Source organism: Opisthorchis viverrini (assembly GCF_000715545.1).
Source record: "Opisthorchis viverrini unplaced genomic scaffold opera_v5_216, whole genome shotgun sequence".
NCBI classification, from domain to species: Eukaryota; Metazoa; Platyhelminthes; class Trematoda; order Opisthorchiida; family Opisthorchiidae; genus Opisthorchis; species Opisthorchis viverrini.
The window spans coordinates 123,895-143,074 of NW_008751872.1; the positions used below are offsets into that span (position 1 = coordinate 123,895).

The 19,180-nt window shown below is 44.7% G+C and overlaps 1 protein-coding gene across 1 annotated transcript; it reads right to left on the minus strand.

The window, feature by feature from the left end:
• Positions 1-8,990: 8,990 nt before the first annotated feature.
• On the minus strand, positions 8,991-16,370 carry T265_08385 (hypothetical protein; the record flags this gene model as incomplete). The annotated part of the gene is made up of 8 exons (XM_009174179.1): positions 8,991-9,105; positions 10,415-10,598; positions 11,610-11,966; positions 12,122-12,170; positions 15,604-15,696; positions 15,957-16,089; positions 16,130-16,242; positions 16,285-16,370. The coding sequence occupies 8 exons, from the start codon at positions 16,368-16,370 to the stop codon at positions 9,050-9,052; spliced, it is 1,071 nt and encodes a 356-aa protein (XP_009172443.1).
• Positions 16,371-19,180: the final 2,810 nt, after the last annotated feature.

A 19,180-nucleotide genomic window follows, 5' to 3' on the forward strand; every position in this document is an offset into this window, starting at 1 on the left:
ATTACCTCCTCAAGAGACACAGCACAAACTGCTCCAGTACTTTCGTTGGTCCAACCACCTATCTAATCGCATGCGTGAATACCGACACACATGTGCAAATGGAGCTGACAAGGTCCTCTGCTGCTGATTGGTAGAACACATGTTCGTTAGTACGGTTCATTCTGCATATCAAAAAGTGACATGCAACTGAAGATTGAAATTAGAAGCCAGCTTGGTTCACACGACTCCTCACCAGATTCTCAGTGCTTACTGATTAGACAGGAGTTAAAATTTAATCAGATCCATCACTATTCACCGATTTTAAGTAGGCACATAAATCAACATACAACAGCATAAGTTTGTGGGTTTGTTCATACACCAAAGGAGACACTAGAGGGAAGATTACAGGTTGGCGTCCTATAAGAATGTAACCGAAAGTCGACAAGCAGTGGGATTACGAGCACTTCACTGTCCAAAGTGTTGTCCATCTGTCTACGATGGATCAGATTATCCATTTATTAAGTGCAGTTGATTGCCCCTTACTTCCCGCGTCTAAATCAAACTTCTGTGAACGTGCTTGAGGCGACGCCATATCTTCCTGTATCAAGTTGAATAATGAACTCCTACGTCTTACATTGCTGTTAGCAAGAGTATGAAACCTCCTCTTCTCGAAAACCAACAAAGTTCAGCAAAAGAAGGCAATTAGTTTAACGGTATTGAGATTTAGCCATAGCTGTTGAAGTTGAAAAATATGAACAGTTTCAATTTGTGTCCGTGGGGCAACACTACAAAATTAGTCACATCATCTACCATGGTGGTAATCCACTGGCTCACAGATCAAAATCAAAAAAACTAAAGGTGGAAGGTAAAAAATTTACAGAATGCGCTCACCTACAAAATAGTCTAATATTCACAGGTCGTGTGCGTCAATAAGGGTAATTAGGTAGTGTGATAACGAAATACTCCAGCTTCATGGTTGATCAGGTGGCCGTTGATCTTTTCAACGAGCTTGCAGTTTAGCTTGCTGGCTGACTGGCAAGTTCGAGTTCAAAGCTTTCTCAATCATATGAGATGCACACTACTGATGGTTCTAAACAAGGAGGAAACAACTGTACAGTGCTTCTCGGCCTTACTGTATTTGCTGACAGGATGAGATTTATTTTGGAGATTACCTTATCTTCTCAAATCACCATATAACTGGATTGCTGCACCACAAGGAAGAACAGTTAAGTTAGTGTGGATCGGTAAGGTTTCAGTCCTAGAATATGAGTAGTGGTCAAGCAGGACGGATTGTGTCCGCTAGTCAGATGGCGATCTGTCCATCAAACGTTGCGATGTTTGATCAGCCGCACCACTCCTTTTGGGTATCACAAGCTCAGAGCAAAACGACAAAATTTTTTACCTTAATTGTTCCGTCTCTGGAGGTGAACATACTGGACGTCAGTAAATCAACCAACATAAGTCCTGTAGAAAACACTAGTATTTCTGTAGCCGCATTATATGACATGCAATGCTTACGGTCCATATCCCGCTGATGTGAGTAGAATATCTTAGAAGTGTTCGATCGAGATGATGGATAACGGCAGTAGTTGGTGTGGAAAAACAGGCATTGACGATGTTCCCACTACCACAACTTCGTCGCAGATGAAATCGACAGGTTCACTCGTTGGTTGAACATTGCAAGGAGTACAATAAAGTCAAGTACCCATAGCGTTCCGTCGTCGACCAGCTATTTCAATAGCTCGTGAGGGCAGTGGACTATGCAGTACGATCTCTTGTGGTAGATTAACCTAGCAAGAACAAGTCACTAATTCATTCTGCTACGCCACAATAAACTTGCCTGTACGCATTGTCTGGTATCGCAAGTATGGTTACGTCCTTAAAACTCAGGCTGTCAAATCTTGGCGAGTAATTCATTCACGCAATAAACTGGCACAGACTCCTGGGCCGCCAAAATCAGAGCATAGTGCTAGCAATCTATATTGCATTTTTCTACGAATGATATCCGCTGGGTGCCCACAACATTCGTAAAACTGGCGCTCCAGAAAAGCGTTCGGTGGGTAACCAAAGGGGTCTGCATCAGCAGTGTGACGTCAAACAGTGTGTATCTTTAAGTCACAGACCTTATGGCATGAGAGAGCTTTTTATATGGCTCATTCAACTGTCCCAGCGAAACTGCATCTAATCTGTTGACTAAAAGGCATTTCAAACTTGCCGGTTATGTCCACAAGATATGAGGTGGACGCCGAAACCATAATGTTGCAGGGTTAGATCAGGTGATTTAGTTTTGTATACCTCTGATGGTCGGATCACCTGAGCAGTATCAGGCAATATAGTTATTTTCATCAAAGAGAGCAACCTGCACTCATCAAACTCAGGAGAACCATGTCACGCATGTAGTCTCACTTAGAATTTGTTGATAGGTACACTGAGGCTGTACGTAAAGAAGTCTCACATTTACTAATGTTGGAAAATTCAGCTGGGGGATATAAGTGACCGAGACACTATTCCGAGACACATGTTAGGATCTAGCATAACGCGGTCGTGTGGCTCTTCTATTCCCCGAGACATGTTAGGATCTAGCATAACGCGGTCGATGTGGCTCTTCAGTGAAAAGGCTCGATGGAATAGTAGATAAGATCTTTCCAAGTCACGGTACGAAATATCAATCAATGTCTATGCATACGTCATTTCTGAGGAGTTTGGATGCTTTTCGGCGAGTAGTGCACACCGTGATCTGCAAGTGTCGAAACCCATGCCGAATAGCCTCAATTTCGGTTAGGTGCAATAGGCTTTTGGAAATGGCTCAGACCAGCCGGATCCCATCAAGCAATCAAGTCCACTGTTCCAAACCGATGATGGTTGTTGACTGATCTGACTGAGTGAAGTTGCAGTAAAGGGGAATCCAAATCCAAACTATAACCGGTGTTCTTTTGAACGAGGGCAATGTATTACTTAGTTAGAGCCCGTGCACTCTAACTACGTCTGTCCTAGAGAAAGAGATCGTCCCAAACAACTAGGGTCGGTCCATAATAGTATTCATCTTCAAAAAAAAGGGTACTCACAGTGATTGTGGTAACAACAGGGAAGTCAGAACAAATTACGTCGTGAAAAGACTTCTGGTACCACTGATTCGGCGTCATCTTAATGTGAAATACAAAACCTCGACCGAAGAGAACCAAGCGGGATTTCGTCTGGGTAGAGGCTTCAAATTCTGACAGATCCCACAGCAGCGTCAAATGTACAGATGACCCACAATCTTGTTGTCCCGTGACCTAAGAGGTGATTTCGATTCATTTGGTCGGTCAGTGTTTCTAAGTTCAGTTCCTAGGCACGGAATAACTCGGAAGTTTGTGGACATAATCCAGTCCTTACGTTCAGACATCTTCTGACGTGAGATGCATAAAACTTTCCAGACAAAAAGTGACATCAGGCAGGGATGTACGCTCACTCCATCAATATACGACTTCGTAATCCATGAAATAGTTGGGCTCACGCCGGAAGTTTTTCAAAATCCGGATGTTCAAGTTGTATAACAGTCCCTGAAAGAAAATTTGATGTCTCGAATATGTACATCTACCTGATGAGGTACGAGAAGGGCAAAATCGACAGTCAGTATTCCAGGAAATACCAGCAACCCGTATCGGGTGTGATGTCGTTAAAACGTTCATATCACGTTTTTGTTGCGAAGAACTGGTATAAAACTGTAAAAAAGTGATGTTACCCACCACTATCTGTTCTGTGAGTGAATGGCTTTTCATGAGTAATCTGCCTTTCCTGTTAACATGTGTGTAAGTGCTACATACTCATTCGAATTACTTCATTAGTGTACACCATAGATCAATGAACTGTTTCTAAAAGTCAAAGAGTGCGGTATCTTTTTCTAACCCAACAAGGTAGGTTGATAGATTGTATAGACGTAACACATTACACTTAAGGTTGCTGGAAATTTTCCGACAACCCCCGACCACTTTCGACCTTTTTGGAGCTCATTCGATAGACCCTGTCCCCGAGTAATCACCAAACACCGGTAACAAACGACTAAGTTATCAACACTGCGGTGACCCGATTTACTTCAGTACTTCGAATGCACCAACTCAAACATGAGGCTATCTTGGTGCGGTACATTCAACTGAAAATCAGTAGTAACAAGGGATTTTACTGATATTCAGTTGAATCTCTCAGTAATACATATACTCATATGTACTCAGGCTTCGGGGTTGCGGGTTCCTGTTTTAGACTATTATGAGCACACATTTATAGTTAACTCGATCACACATGCTGATTCGTCGCTGAACGCTGCAGGTTTGACTTACCACTTGCCTATTATGCCAGGAAACGCCGCTTTTTGATCCATCGTATAAGTCGCCTGCGAACTTAGCGATCTGAATACAGTCAGATATTGCAACCGATCACTCCACTACTCCGCATTAAATGTACACTTTTAATCAAACTAAATATATTATAGACGTAATGCACTACTCGTAAGGTTGCTAAAAACTCGTCGACAGCCCACGACTGACTTCGCCCTTCCTCGGGCTCATCACTTAAGTGCAGTTCCAGAGTTTCTGTCAACCAACAGAGCATCATAAACGAGAGAGTCGGTTGGGTTTCACGTGAGTCTTCCGTCAAAAGCAAATTGCTATACAAATGAGTGTATTTATCCAAATACTTTATATTTAAAACAAACCATGCCGTATTCGTCGAATCGGTCGATTATGCTTGTTCACGTTTTACTTTCTTTACTGTGACTAGTACGGGTTATACGAACGGACAGTGTTCAACAATCCATTCAAAAGGCACGGCATGTTTATAGAAGTAGTAACTAAGCCCAAATAACCTTCGACGAATAGTATTTTCCTGAAAACACCCATCTATCTACCGCGCGATCGGCTCCCATAAACATAAAAGATATCGCCGAGACATGAAGGAACTCCCACCAAATTCCGTCCCCCATTCCCTACGACATTCTAACAGCTTGTGATGAGATCGTGAATCTCCACTTCACCTGGACCAACTCCAACGACACAATGACGCGTTCAGTCAAATCCGGTTAGCAGGTTCGACGGCTGTATTTTGTACGGCCTTGGACAAGAGGTTGTGTAAATAAAAGTGTCGGGTCATAAAACCCCTAGTGAACCACGGTGGATAGGACGTTTTCCAAACCGATTTGCTAGTGTGCTAGTGAACGTAAACGTAAACCGTTACATCAGTTGTGTCACCGATGGTCTCCGCTGGTCAATTTTCTGTATGGAATTAAGCAGAGGAATCGAGCACCTGCGTAACATCAAAGAAGGAATCCCCACTGACTCAGTTACGGGACGAAACAGATTATGCAGTTTGCCAAAACCATCACAATTTTCCTCCAATGAAATGATGCAACAGTCATTCAGCAGCGGTTTTTCTGAAGAGATACGGGAGTTACCCCTCACTCACAGACAACGGTAGCTATCTTACAGAAGATTAGTGTCATTCTTGGCATGCACTTTTGTCGGCAAATTAGATGTTGTAAACCTGTATTACAAGTTACGTCAAGTTTTCGAGGATCTGGATACCCGGGTTTTCTACAATGAGGTTGCGTCTCTGTGCGCATATCATCATTTCGTTTGTCACACACGATATTATGAAAATGCTGCTTTTGCGCATTTCAAAATAAGTAAAGAAAAATGAGGTTAGTTTCCAACCAGTGGTTATTGTAGGTGTCTTAATATAATGACAATAATGAAGAAAACAAAACAGCTGTTTTTATTGAACTGTATTGCATGTTCACAAAGATTTAGGTGCCACTCAGTTTTCCTTCGCCTATCTGTTTGCATTGAGGTACTCCTTTTTAGACAGATTTCGGTAAATTTCTTTCTATAGGATGCAGGGTAAGAAATTTTTTAACACACTAATTATCAATTGCCATTCCTTCGGTCGATCCACCGCGCAGGGAATTGCTCGTCAATAAAATTGCTGAAGCGCAAGGCATCGTGTGACGGAGCTCCGCGGCATATGTAGCCACGTTGTTTTTCGGTGAACAGCAACCTTGGCAATGCGTCGAATGGCAACGTTTTTTTGGCAAAAGAATTGGGATCTGACTAAGTGGGCCCAGTTACTGTCTTCAATGTTTACATATCCGTGACCCTTTTCAATATTCCAGTCTCGAACTGTAGAGCGTGTTGCACGCGTCGATCGAGTTCGGACTCATATGTGCCAAAGTGGCCGCCGAGATACCTCACTAGCCCGTTAATGAATAGTGTATTCCAAATATTCACACAGTTCCTATGGGAAATGTCCTGCAACATTCGAATTCGGCAATACTTTGTTTCTGCGCCTGTGTGCCTTACAATGGTTAATTTTGTCTCCCTCAGTAACTGTCTGACTGCCTGCAAAGAAATACTAAAATGACTCTCCAGACGACGAATACTGGTGCCACGCACTCTGAGCACTGTAAAAGATACCACCTTGCGCAACGCGTTCGTCAGTTTTAAAATAAGTTCGTGCTGGGAATCACTCTAACAGGCATTCGAACACTTGGTGTCACAGGAACCTTCTCGGCATGTCCGGCAAGGAAAGGCTTTGTTTTCTTTGCGACACTCCGGTTAGCTACGTAATTCTGATCTTAGAGCTCGTTCCTTTCCTCTTAACTCAACCGCATCATGCGTTTGAGGCCAAGCTGCTAAATACAAAAAAGTGGGTTAATGAAATTGAGAGAAAAGCTACTTACTCACAATAAATGATAGCATACGGAAGGAGTCTCTCTATCGACGTACAAACAGGCGGTTCATACTGCTTGGTGAAAAGGGGTTGCAAGGGTGGTGACAGGTTGAGAACTGGTGTATTGCTATAGGTATGTGGTAGGTAGTCATCGTTCCGACATTTGACTATCACACGCGGATGGTTAAAGTAGGAGAAAATCGTGATGATCCTGGCAAAATGCACCAAAATGAACAGTGTGATGCACTGCATCACCTGTTGCATTTCCTAGCTGTGCTAGCAGTGATTCACCATTTGACGTTGAACGGGTGCCCGATTCCTCCTCAGCTGGGCGTATTTATTTACCTTGCTTGGTTTGCGTGCCCGTTGCCTCCATTTCGAGTCGACACCGTCCGAAAAGATTGTGTTCATGCTGAACCGGTCAACCGAATCGAGTGATATCTAGCAGAACTAATCTACCTCGCGGGTCGAAGAATTATTGGTAACAAGGTTTGTAAAAGACAACTGACAAATGTGGATAGGTGGCGAGCGGAAGTGCTTCTTATCCAGTGTTCATTCTTCCTGAGAAACAACGGCAATCAGTGGTTATTTTTCTTATTTTAGTAGCGTGAGTTATGCCCGTTTATTATAAGGCTGTCTTGCTTCTCTGCTTCTCGTTTCCCGGATTTTTGCTTCAGCCTAGGGCTTGCATAATAACGAGATTTTATCATTTGTCTTCGCCTGCGGTTGTGTCAGCTGCGACAGTGAGCCTGGCCGCCCGGGGATTGAATCGGGATCCCATCCGATGGCAGACGAGGGCGCTGTCCGCTACGCCAGCTCGACTGGACAGGCAACCCTATTTCTTTAGTATGCTTGTATTGTATCTCACCTGATAGTGTTTGCTGAGATTTCGGGCCTAAGCGCGCATTCCAATTTGACACGTGCTGCTTCGTCACGCTATTGGCCAAACGCTGTCAAATTAACCCGATATCCGTTTTCCAGACGGTTTACATTACCTCCCGAACGGCTGTATTCCGCACTATTATCTCTGTGTACGGCCTTTTTACACTATCTGGTCGCCCGTAACCGTACGTTAGTATATCATCAGGTACTTACTTCCAGAAAACCCTGCTGCCTCATTGTCCCTTTTTCTGCTCCTACCGATCGCGCCATTGTTGATTGTATGTTCTACTTAATGCACGATGTTTATTAACCTGTTTGTTGATAGAATCAATCGTCAATGGAGCATCTACTCTCGTTAACCGTCTATTCCCACTGCCTGCTTAATACGAACTGCGTATAGCCCGCTCACCCCAATCGTCCTATGAGATCCTCCGTGTCCGGACCTGACATTCCGTAATCTTAAGAAATACTGTGGCCCCTATGTTTCTGAAAAATCTTCCGTCCACGAAGGGCAATGCAACGGCAAGTCGCAACGTCACCACGCATCTCACCTGCGTGTTTTATCCTGGTGCGACATGGCATACGATAGAGCACAATTCATCCAAAACAATGCAGTTACATGCCATATGTTGGTGAACCTATCGCATGAGGATGACAGAATACTTGGAGTTCGTGAGCAACCAGCATGAAATAATCGGACAACGTACTTCGAATTTACATCTCGATAATATCTAGTATTCGATGTTGGAAATATGCTGACGTCCTAGACAATGGCACAGTAACAAACGATCAACGCACGAGGTGACGGCATCACAGACTGATAGTCTATCAAATGCTCCGAGAAGTAATCCGCTAGGATTTTCGTATGACGGTTTCAAATCCGCATGCGCATCGCTTGCGAAAATCCGTTTTTGCACGAGTATCGTATAACAAGATGGTCAGCTGACGGCATATTCCAGTATATCGTCGTCTATGGGATCTCGCCAAAAATTCCATTGCAACTTCGCTTATATTGCCTTTCTATCCGTAAATGGCATTTGAACTAACGCCAGTAAGAGGCATGGTTACAACATAGAGCGCCTTGGTTCGTCATCGGTCAAACGGAAATAGCGGGTGGACGAGCGGTTGGTCTAACATCACCCGTTAGTAATTGCAGCCCGATAACATAACACGAAACGTACAGTTGTGACAAGATGAAACGGGCCAAGGTGTTGGCATACTGACTAACTGGCTGTTCGCTTCAGAGGATGCATTAACTACCGGAGGAAGGTGTTAATCCAAATCTGACAATCATCTGAGGGGACCTACCAACCAACCAACTACAACGCAGCTCTTCTTGCCTATAAATTAACACCCAAGTTCTACATCTCAAAAGTGGTTCACCAAATTATACTGACGGAAGAATATCGTTACCTCATTTCGTTTGATTAGAAAAATATCAAATCTCAAAACAGAACTGTACAATTGAAGAACGAAATACATAAGTTGTCTACTCAACTGACTTTGACAATCGTTTCAGTATGGACTTTGCGCGTTTCCGAGCAACTGTAGGAGAGAAGTAAAGGGGAGATTAAATCAGTCAATACGAAATTTCGTTCCGAAGAAACGGATTAAAAGGGGGTATGGTACAAACCCCTCAAACGTCAGGTGTCGCACATTAGAAGCAAACCCGCACCAAGGTGAGAGGGCCGTCGGCACTACCGGTACAATTGTAGGTCAGTATAAAGGTGAGAGCGGGATCGCGTTGGCTCGAGTAGGATATTGACTTTACTCCCAGTAGACCAACACGAGAACGAGATCAGTGGCGTGCAGTTTAATCAAAATCACGTTTTCGAAAATTATCAGCCACCATTGTCATTGCATTCACATCACACTCACTTAAGCGATCATTTTGCAACCCTGACACAAGCGAACCCAGACCAAAGGAAACCACTAGGCTCGAGCATCGCTCTGTTGTAATGCATATCCTTGATTGAGGTGGGGTTTGAACTCCAGACTGAGGCTGTTAAAACTAATCTACCAGCACACACTGGACTCAACTGAACTGTCACGTCTCAGCAGACAAACATGTTCACGCTTGAGTGAAGTGACTGATTTTGTCCACGAATCCAACGACGACCCAGTACTTACCCGGTGTCCGTCGGTCGATTGACCCTCCCATCAGTTAGATGTCACGGGCGCCTGAATTCTGATTACAAAGAAAAACACCCAAATGGTTCACACGTTTAAGTGTTCGCCCGTTCAGATGTGATTGTTAAGATGCGTCCAGTGTGCTCTGGTAGAGGGGCAGTTACACACTTGCTTTGCATGTCGAATGCCCCGAGTCACGGTCAAGGATGTACACAGCTAATAAGCTTTAATAAGAACAAAAACCGAGTCTTATGATTCTCTTCTTTGGTGTGTACCAACCCGAATAACATAACCGGGACAAGAGGAAGACTCCCCAAAACGGGAATGTGAATTAGAATTCTACGAATCTCACAAATAAACCAAGCAACCAGGTAGTTTTAGGGAACTGAGAAATAGCAGCCTGGAAATCTATGCCCTAGACTGTCAATCGGAAGTGTTTTCACCGTGACAAACCCATAATCAGATATGAATACATCGACAGAGAGAGAGAGAGAGTGTGTGTGTGTGTGTGTGCTAATCAGCTCCACTTCCGCATATAACAGCTCTTAGTAGGTAGCATTAGAAGCCTTTTCATTGAGTGACCGGACGCCAATCTCACTGAGCTGTTCAAATAAATCTGATATTTTTAAGGATGGGTCAATAGAACCAGATAACTATGACTTGAGTGAATCGGTTGAGATGAGACTTAAAAAGGAAATGAGGGATTATTCTCTAGTGTACTCACCATTGTCAACCAACGAAGAATATACCATTTCATCTTCTGGCGCGGGCAGATTATCACTTGGGAGAACCATTTCAGGCTCCCGCTGATTCATAATTTGCTCACACCGTGCGACCAGGATTTGTCGGGCTGAACCAACCAGTCCCTTGACATATTGCAAGAATATACGAAACTCTGGCCGAGGGATCTGCCAGAATAGTTACAGAGAGTATAATAGAAATACCAAGATGAAACTAGAGAACAGGCGACGGGTATTCACCTGGAAAATTTGTGCTGGCATGTGGTCCACAGAATAATGCTCAATGATTCAACCAAAAACACCACATTACTTGCTGTGGTCAATGGCCAGCGACTCATTGGATGACAAACGGAAAGAATTCGATTATCACCCTCGGATGGTTGTATTGCGCACAACCTACAAAAAACGTGACATTCGGTCAAGATTGAGCGTTGGTACACCCGTTAAAAATACGGGATTGGAGGGTGAGCATATTTCCATGGTTCCCTTCCAACTATAAATCGCGACCTAGCCTTAATCGGTGTATTTATGTTACCAGCTTCGATTTGCGAGCAGGCGCGGGATTAGGTTATAGTGCCTGCGTAACATACAAGCAAAACTTCTAGTTGGCATGTCCAAAAACCAAAATTAATCACTGTTTTTTGCAAAGACAAACGAACGCCTGAACTGTTCGTACGGACAGTTTCTGGTATCTGGTTAGAAACATGTTGATCAGCGAATTAGCCCTCTGCTGCGTAAATTCTTCAGGATTTGAATCAGAATAACAGAGACCATTTTTCCACCACGAACTGTTGGGCACACATTTTTCTGGTTTAATCGAGAGTCCATACTGTAATTCACCGCTATTCACCTCCCATAAGGTTTCCACCGTTCCATGAAAACGCAAACGAAGTCTTTCAGTCCCAACAACCTTTCGGTGCCTAACTGCCAAGCCACCCGAATGAAGCACCAGGATTGAGACTGCCAGGTTGTCCCAGCTTAGACAGGAGAATTCTAATAGCCTGGGTTGGGTCCGAACCACTGGCGTTCCGGACAGTAAGTTCACGCCATAACAACTGAGTTACCTCAAACTCTCTCGAATACATGACACCTGACCACTTCAAACTGTTCAGCGAGTACTAAATGTGCGTTGTTGTAAATGCCTGACTGATTGCTTACACAGAAGGGGGTTAAACTTACTAATTGGGGATTGAAAACATGATTTATCAACCAGGTCTGTTGGTTCTTCCGAAACTTCCAGTGCTCTTGATCTGTGTCCCATGTATGAAGATATTCTAGTGCCTTTTCTTGATGCTCCTCCGCAGGAACGGAAACGGGTTGTTTCGCATTCTTCATTGCGGTACGTTGCTTGCGTGTGTGCAACTTTTTCACGCGTCGTTTTTTCCATTTGGCTCGTGACAGAAAGTTTCTTCCCTTTTTCTGTTTCTTCGGCGAGGACTGAGTCTCATCCGAATGGGACGTACTGGCACCAGCTACCAGCGTCTGCGCCTCTTTGGCGGCTTCATGACCGATCTTTTGTAGAGCTTTGGAATTTACCTGCAAATAAGAAACACATTCCCGCACTATCGGTGAACCGGCGAACCTCGCTTAGTGCTTGATTAATGTAAATTACTACGAGCTACTACAGCTAAATCAACCAAAGGGTTGTAACGTAAAGGAACCCATTTGGAAGCTAATCGTCCGGCTCACACACATGTGGGACATATAAGGTTGATCAAAATAGAATTGAGCGCAGGCAAGCTGAAAAACAGTAGTAAGGGAGATAAGCTGTTCGCTAAAATTGGAAATGAGTCTGAGTAACATGAGAACAAAACGTTAAGCCTGTAAATCCGTATTCCGACGGCTTCTGCAGCGATTAGGATTCTCAACACAGGCATTTGTAAGGATACTTCATATATATATGCGAAGTCGCATCCGCTCGATGCTGTATGAGGATTAAATGGGCTAAAACATAACATATTACCGTACTACGTCGCCTTCTGAAAATTTGCCGCGACAGGTCCGGTCGCTCGAAAAGTTAACCTGTCTCTAGAAGCGCGCACAAGTTGACAAAGCCGGTCTAGTGAGGGCTCCTGTTTGATAAGGGGATTTTGACTTGACCGGATTCCTGAGGCCCTGGTGAGTTTCTGAACTGGGGTTATAGTGATCGGTCACTTTGAAAAGTAGTGGTACATTGTACGAAAGGTTTTCAGAACTTTGGATTAGAAACGCCACCCCAGATACCAATCAAGATGCGCAGCCCTTTAGAAACTCTAGGCGCCTAGCTGCCATGCCACCCGAAGGAAGGAAGAGGACTGACACAATGCCAGGTTGCCCAAACCTAGAGAGGAGTTTGAAAACACTGCGAGGAATTTAGTCACTTCGGCCAAGTCTCGGTGGTAAATGAAAGCCCGTTGAGTCCGAGTTTTGTGGAAAGAGTAACAACCAATTCACTGCCAGATCTATGAAAATACTTCGCAGAAATCCTGTCAGGCGACGCAAGGTGCTTCTAGTTCAGTACGGTAAGTATGGTTTAAAAGTTGGATTACTTAGTTCAGGGCGATTTTATCCTAAAGAAGAATTAGTCGGCTCTAAGATTATCCCTGATTTTCACTACTCATGCAGTGCGATTAGCAGCAAAGTACGACCAAAACGCTATCCATTTTTTGCTCCACGGTCTGGTTCCACAGAACACCTCAAACCAAGTAGTTCAAAGTCGGTGTTAACTGTGGACAACCAAGTTTTTAGCTGGCCTTCGGTGGAACAGCACCATCTCAAGAAGGATAGTGGGATGGATGCTTTTGCGCTCGAGTAGCAGGTTTCGATCAAACTCCACAGCTTATCTGGCATGCCATAGGCTTTCAAGACAGATCAGAGACGTTCCCTACTGGCTAGGTCAAACGATGCGCGAAAGGTAATGAAGCAAGCGGTGGTTGACTATTAGAATTTGTAGCGATGTTCCAAAACAAAGAGTGGCATGAACGATTCGTCAACGCAACCTCTCCCTACATAGAAACCACCCTAATTCGCTTCTCTGAGGCGGAACACTAGTAGTATGGCAAATATTTTGGATCTAGGGTTTCTAGGGTGTAAGCTTCAAATTATCGCCGCTGATGAGTTCGGCCAGAAAAAAACGAAAGATCCGACGCGGCAGGAAACTGAACATGCATGAGCATCATGCAACCTGAAGAACTCCAGAAAATCGAATATAATGCGTATCGGTGCTGATGCTTATATGCTCTTCGAAATTCCCGTATAGGGGTATTTAGCTAACTTCTATGTACGTACCGAGGCTAGGAGACTCCTGATTATTGAGTTTCGGACTGCAGCCTTTCGTATTTTTCGTCCACAAAAGCAGTTGGGAAAACTTGCATTTCGAGAAATTCCGTTCAGTTGTGCCTCCATATTTGGCAACCACGCCAAGAAAGTGATCGACTATTCACGACTCAGCCGTAAAGTACCCGGTTCCACGCGGGTGAACAGGAACCATACGAGTCCGCTGCCTAAACACTAGAAACCAATGTTCTCTTCGCCGAAATTATTTGCTTATCGTGTTGGGAATTGGCGTACCTGTGACCCATTGAGCTATACTGGAGGGTGTCCCCGCGATACTCAGTCTCTAATACCAGGTTGGGCAGTGGTTAGTCTGATGAGCACATTCTCCAGATTGGGGGTTGGGACATGTGGCGACTTGTTCTGTAGAAATAGTAATTTCCCTGCCTTGTGGTTAGGCTTTTGGACCAAAGGCTTCGGTTGAGGACTATAATCGGTATGTTGTCTAGGTGTGGGCGCCATGGCAGCATCCCAGCCCACGTAAAACCATGATACTTACGTCTAACAATAAATTCCTACGGCAGCGAAGCATTAGTGTTGAACACTGATGCCATGCTGTCGATGATGATACACTCACAACCACTCCCTAATTTTTGGTAAAACACTGCCTTGTTGACTGTGCATGGTGATTATTACACAGACGCCCTAATGCTCCTCAGTCCTCAAAGAACGATGATAAAGGGCGACGTATGTGCCAATACACAAGCATTCAGTGAAAACAACTCAAACGAGATGTCTGTTTTTTCGAGATGGCAGTACTTATAAGATAACTGAACAGTAAGTATTTGGGGAGAACATCCCCGAGTAAAGGGTATCTAGGTAGATTTGGCACTGTAGTTCAAAAGGTCCTGATTGGATGCAGTTGGTTTGATTTCGCTACTTGCCGAATCGCCTCATTTCATCCCTGCCTATTTACACATCCATTTACTTGGAGGGGCATTATTTCGGTTACTGGGTGACGCGTTTTCCGTTTTGCAATATAGTGCGTGTCACGGAACGAAATCTATGGGCTCCCTAATTGGTTAGGTGGCTATGCCAAGATGGAAATAGATGACAGGTGTTTTAATGTTCCTACACAAACTTTTTCAAAAGATCGTTTGAACTGCAGATTTGTGATGGTAACCATTACTCACTGGACATAATGTTCCATGCCATTTTCTAGTTGTGGAGCTACGCCGAAAAGCGTGGGTGACCAAAGAATTATGCCCCGCTGCACATACTCATTGAGACATGGTAGCTAGTAGGTCAAACTAGCACCGAACCCGTTTCAGGAATGCTCAACACGTCGAACGAACGATCCGAGCAAAACAGAACATTGAATAGAAATAATTTAATCAAGTGGAAAAATTACATGAGAAAGCGAAGGGCTTCATCCAGTTGGTAAACGAACAAATCGCTGCGTATCACTTTGATGCCTACAAGCAGAAGGGAAAGAAGACTGGCAGATGCGATGGATAAAAATAGACCAGATGATTATAACTAATCGGCTGTAACACTTTCGATGTTTAGCTGCCATGGATCAGCCAAAGGGCACGATGGAGTGTTTCGTGTCCGTGCTTCGGCAACCGTCGAATACGAGCTACTATATGTGCCCTATACTATATGGGCCCTGTTAACAAAGCTACCCTTATAAGGAGGTTATATTCCTTTGAGATCCTTGCTAGAAGGCAATCGGATAAAAGGCTTTGCTTCTTCAGACGCATTCTCCGAAGGGATCGTTATTGATTCCATTAGTTCCTAAATAACATACAAAATGATGCTTACTGTACAACATAAACTGAAACAAGTTGCGAATCAAGTCTGGTATTAAGTAATGATGCCAAAAACAAGTAGACAGGTGCAAAACACAAATGAGTCTTACTATGGGGCGCGGACATCGTAGATTCCTTCGGGCACAGTGATTTTAATGCCAGGCATATCCTCCGTTACTATAACCTGACAACCGAGACGTGACCTGTTGTAAATGCAGGCAACATGAATTTGTTCAAATTCAAACGAGGGACAGCAGATAAAAGCAACGCAACCTGAAGCTTAGGACGACGGTGAGACCATCGCTCCGAGGCGAGCAGAACAAATAAAAATTACGCTACATATTTTCCGCTTGCTGTTTCACGGAGCAGAAGGTCCAAAATGTCCCCTGGGTGCACACCATGCGTATTCAAACCAGTCGTGAAAACAGGCAGTGAGAAAGTCAAGGTACTGAAAGTCACTCACGTATCTGTTAAGCCAAACGCTAAGTCCAACATATCCTGCTCCTCTTCGGTGAGGGGGTCCTTGAGGTTTTCATAGTCTTTCGGAGAAAATATCAAGTGGCACGTCGAACATGCAAGAGTGCCTTCACATGCTCCTGGACAAGAAAATATTAAGGATCTTGCGAACGCACAAACCAAATCCATCTATTCCCACGTTTTGGTCTAGTACTACATCCAGTAAGGAGTCTCCAACCTTAGCATTCACGGTCTTGGACCTACCATCCTTCCAAACGAACGTTATCGGGACTCTACGGACCTATCATCCCTCACAGAACAATTAAGGGACTCACGTCTTCCGTGAGGCTTTCTGAAAATGCGACACACTAGTGTGTAGTTTTGCGATACTTTTCAGACCGATAGTACGATAGAAAGACATCGCACGTAAACCGAGCACGTGACCGCAACCTAGCGGATCCCGCTAAGGACCCAATGAAACGGATGATGGGAAATCAGCACCCTGATTGGTCACGGATTCACGGATCGATATACAGGATTGAGGCTTTTACCCAAGTTTCCTGGGTCGCTTTTGTTCTTGTCGGTCAGCGGCTGCCGTTCACCTGAAAGGCACAAGTGAAAAAAGGGTGTAGCACTGCTCTTTATGTTCTCAGCTCGGGGCAGTATGCTTGCAAGCGCGAGGATTCGCATAAATAAATGTCTAGTATTGCTTTGAACTGGGTTCTAGAAGCAACGTGGACAACCGTCGGAGGAAGGTCATTCCCCGCAGCTACTACCCGAAATGAGAAAAAATTTGGCCTGATGAATGTGTACGCTCTGAGCTTGAAAATCTTTTTACTATGTCCCCGCCGTGTGTCTGCTGGTTGAACGGTGAAAAACCTGTTTGCCAAGCTTTGTTCAAACAGGACATAAGTGAGAATTAAGTCCCCCGGGAGGCGACGGTACTCCAGGGGAAGGAGATCAAGCAGCGCGAGACGCGTTTCGTAGTCCACAGATTTGAGGCCGACAACCATTCTCGTAGCGGCACACTGGACACGCTCAATGAGAGTGACGTCCTTCGTGCGTTCTGAGTAGACAAATTGGTTGGCGCGTTCTAGGAGTGATCTGACGTAGGACCCATGGGGTATTTGGAAGTCCATGCGGGTGATAGGGGAGAAGGTGCGTCGGATCATCCGTAAAATGACGAATGACTTTTGGGCCGATTTCTCATAGTGCAGTGAGAACGGCAAGTTTGAGGAGACCCAGATAGCCAAATCTTTTTTGGCGTCTATCCATATGATGTTTTCTGGTGCTTTCTCATCATGCATAACAAAGTCTCCTCCAAATGACATATGAACGCAATTTTCGTCATTCAGGGGAAGGTATCAGTCCAACGACCACTGCTTTGTGGCGTCTACATTTATTTGGAGGGCACTGGCATTGGAACTCCAGGATTTCAAGTAGTCCGCAAAAAGTAGACATGGACTTGCAAAAACATCTGGAAGGTCGTTAACGTAGATCAGAAACAGCACTGGTCCAGGACAGGTAGAAATGGCTGAGGGTCGAAATGGCTCAAGTGGTTAGAGCGCGAATTTACTGACCGGATGGTCCGTGATTCGAACCCAACCTCTGCTACTCGACCTCCCCTGTCTAGGCTTGGGCGACCTGGCAGTATCCCAGCCCTCGTGCCTCCTTGGTGTGGCATGGCAGCAAGGCTCCGAAAGGGACGATTATTATTACATAACGGAACCTTGAGGAACTCCAATGGAGACCGGTGCTGGAGAAGAGTAGGTCGAGCCTCTTCTCACGCGGAATGATCTGCCTGAAAGGAAAGCCTTGATCCAGTGAAGCACTTTCCCCTGAAACCCGTAAGACTCAAGGTTGTGGAGCAGCAGGACGTGGTGGACCCTGTCAAATGCTTTTGAGAAGTCGAAAAACATGGCATCCGATACGAGTCCTTCGTCCTCGGCTTGGGTTAAGCTGTCCACAAACACGAGCAGGTTTGTCACGCAAGAGCGGTTTGAGAGAAATCCGTGTTGAGCTGGAGATAGCAGGTTGCTGGTAGTAAGGTGATATAGGATAGCTCGCTTCAGAATGCTTTCCATCACCTTGCATGCCACGCTAGTGAAGCTCACATTCCTGTAGCTGCCAGGCGACAGTCGGTCACCAGTTTTGTAGACAATCTCTTCCTTTCAAGCAGAGGGAAGGCGGCTTTCGACAAGCAACTGACGAAACACCAGGTGTAAATGATTTGCCAGTGTGGACGACGTTTCTTTCAGGATCCTTGGATGGACCTCGTCGGGCCCGAACGGGCAGAATGGGTTGATCTTGCACAAGAGTTGACGAATATCCTCCACCGTGAAGACCAAGTCGGTTAGAGGCTGTTCGTAGTTCCACCTTGACAATGGTGGATGTGACGAGGAGTGTTGAGTACAGACACGCATAGTGTTCTCTGTAAACCTCAGATACCACTTTTGGGTCACTCGTGGGCTCTCCATTCCTATCCCTCAAGGAGAGCGCCGATAGTCATACATGCTTCACTGGGTTTAGGCCAGGTCAGATCTAGCCGTGTCAGGTTACATCAGGTCTGGATTCAACGCCAACGTGACCCCACCGATTATCGTCCAGTTTCCTTCAAAAAAGCGTTACTGATTGGCGCCTTTGAGTAGTGAATATGATTTAACATAATAAGGAGAGGAGAAGAACGAAAGTAGGAAAAAACGAAGGCATGGACCAATAAGGTGATAGGCCGACCGTACAAAATCAGTTGACATCGCTAATCCTGTAGATGGTAAAAAAAACCTTAGAATGCCTAGTGCCTAAGTCATCATACGCCTATCAATATTAGGTTAACGAAAGGATTCTGACGCACAATTTGAATATAAGCTTGAGCGTACAGGCCACTCACCATTCATAATAATAATTATTATAATAATGCTTATTCTCAACTTGTGAGTGGCATACCGTCTGGCATGATCATAGTTTTACAGTCAGGATGGTGCATGACTGAGGGATTTGTGGGGTAGCGGATTACACAAAAGGAAGACAATGTCACAAACAGTGGGGAACACCCGATGATATAGTAATAATAGGTTATTTCCCAACTTGTTGGGAAATATTGGCATGAGGTTCGACTAGATCAAAGACAGTCAGGTGGCATGAACTAAAACTGAAATCCATTGCTGGCCATGAGTGACCTTGGGTGGCTAGGTAAATGGCCGGAGTCACAACGAGCAACAGTGGAGATGGAGA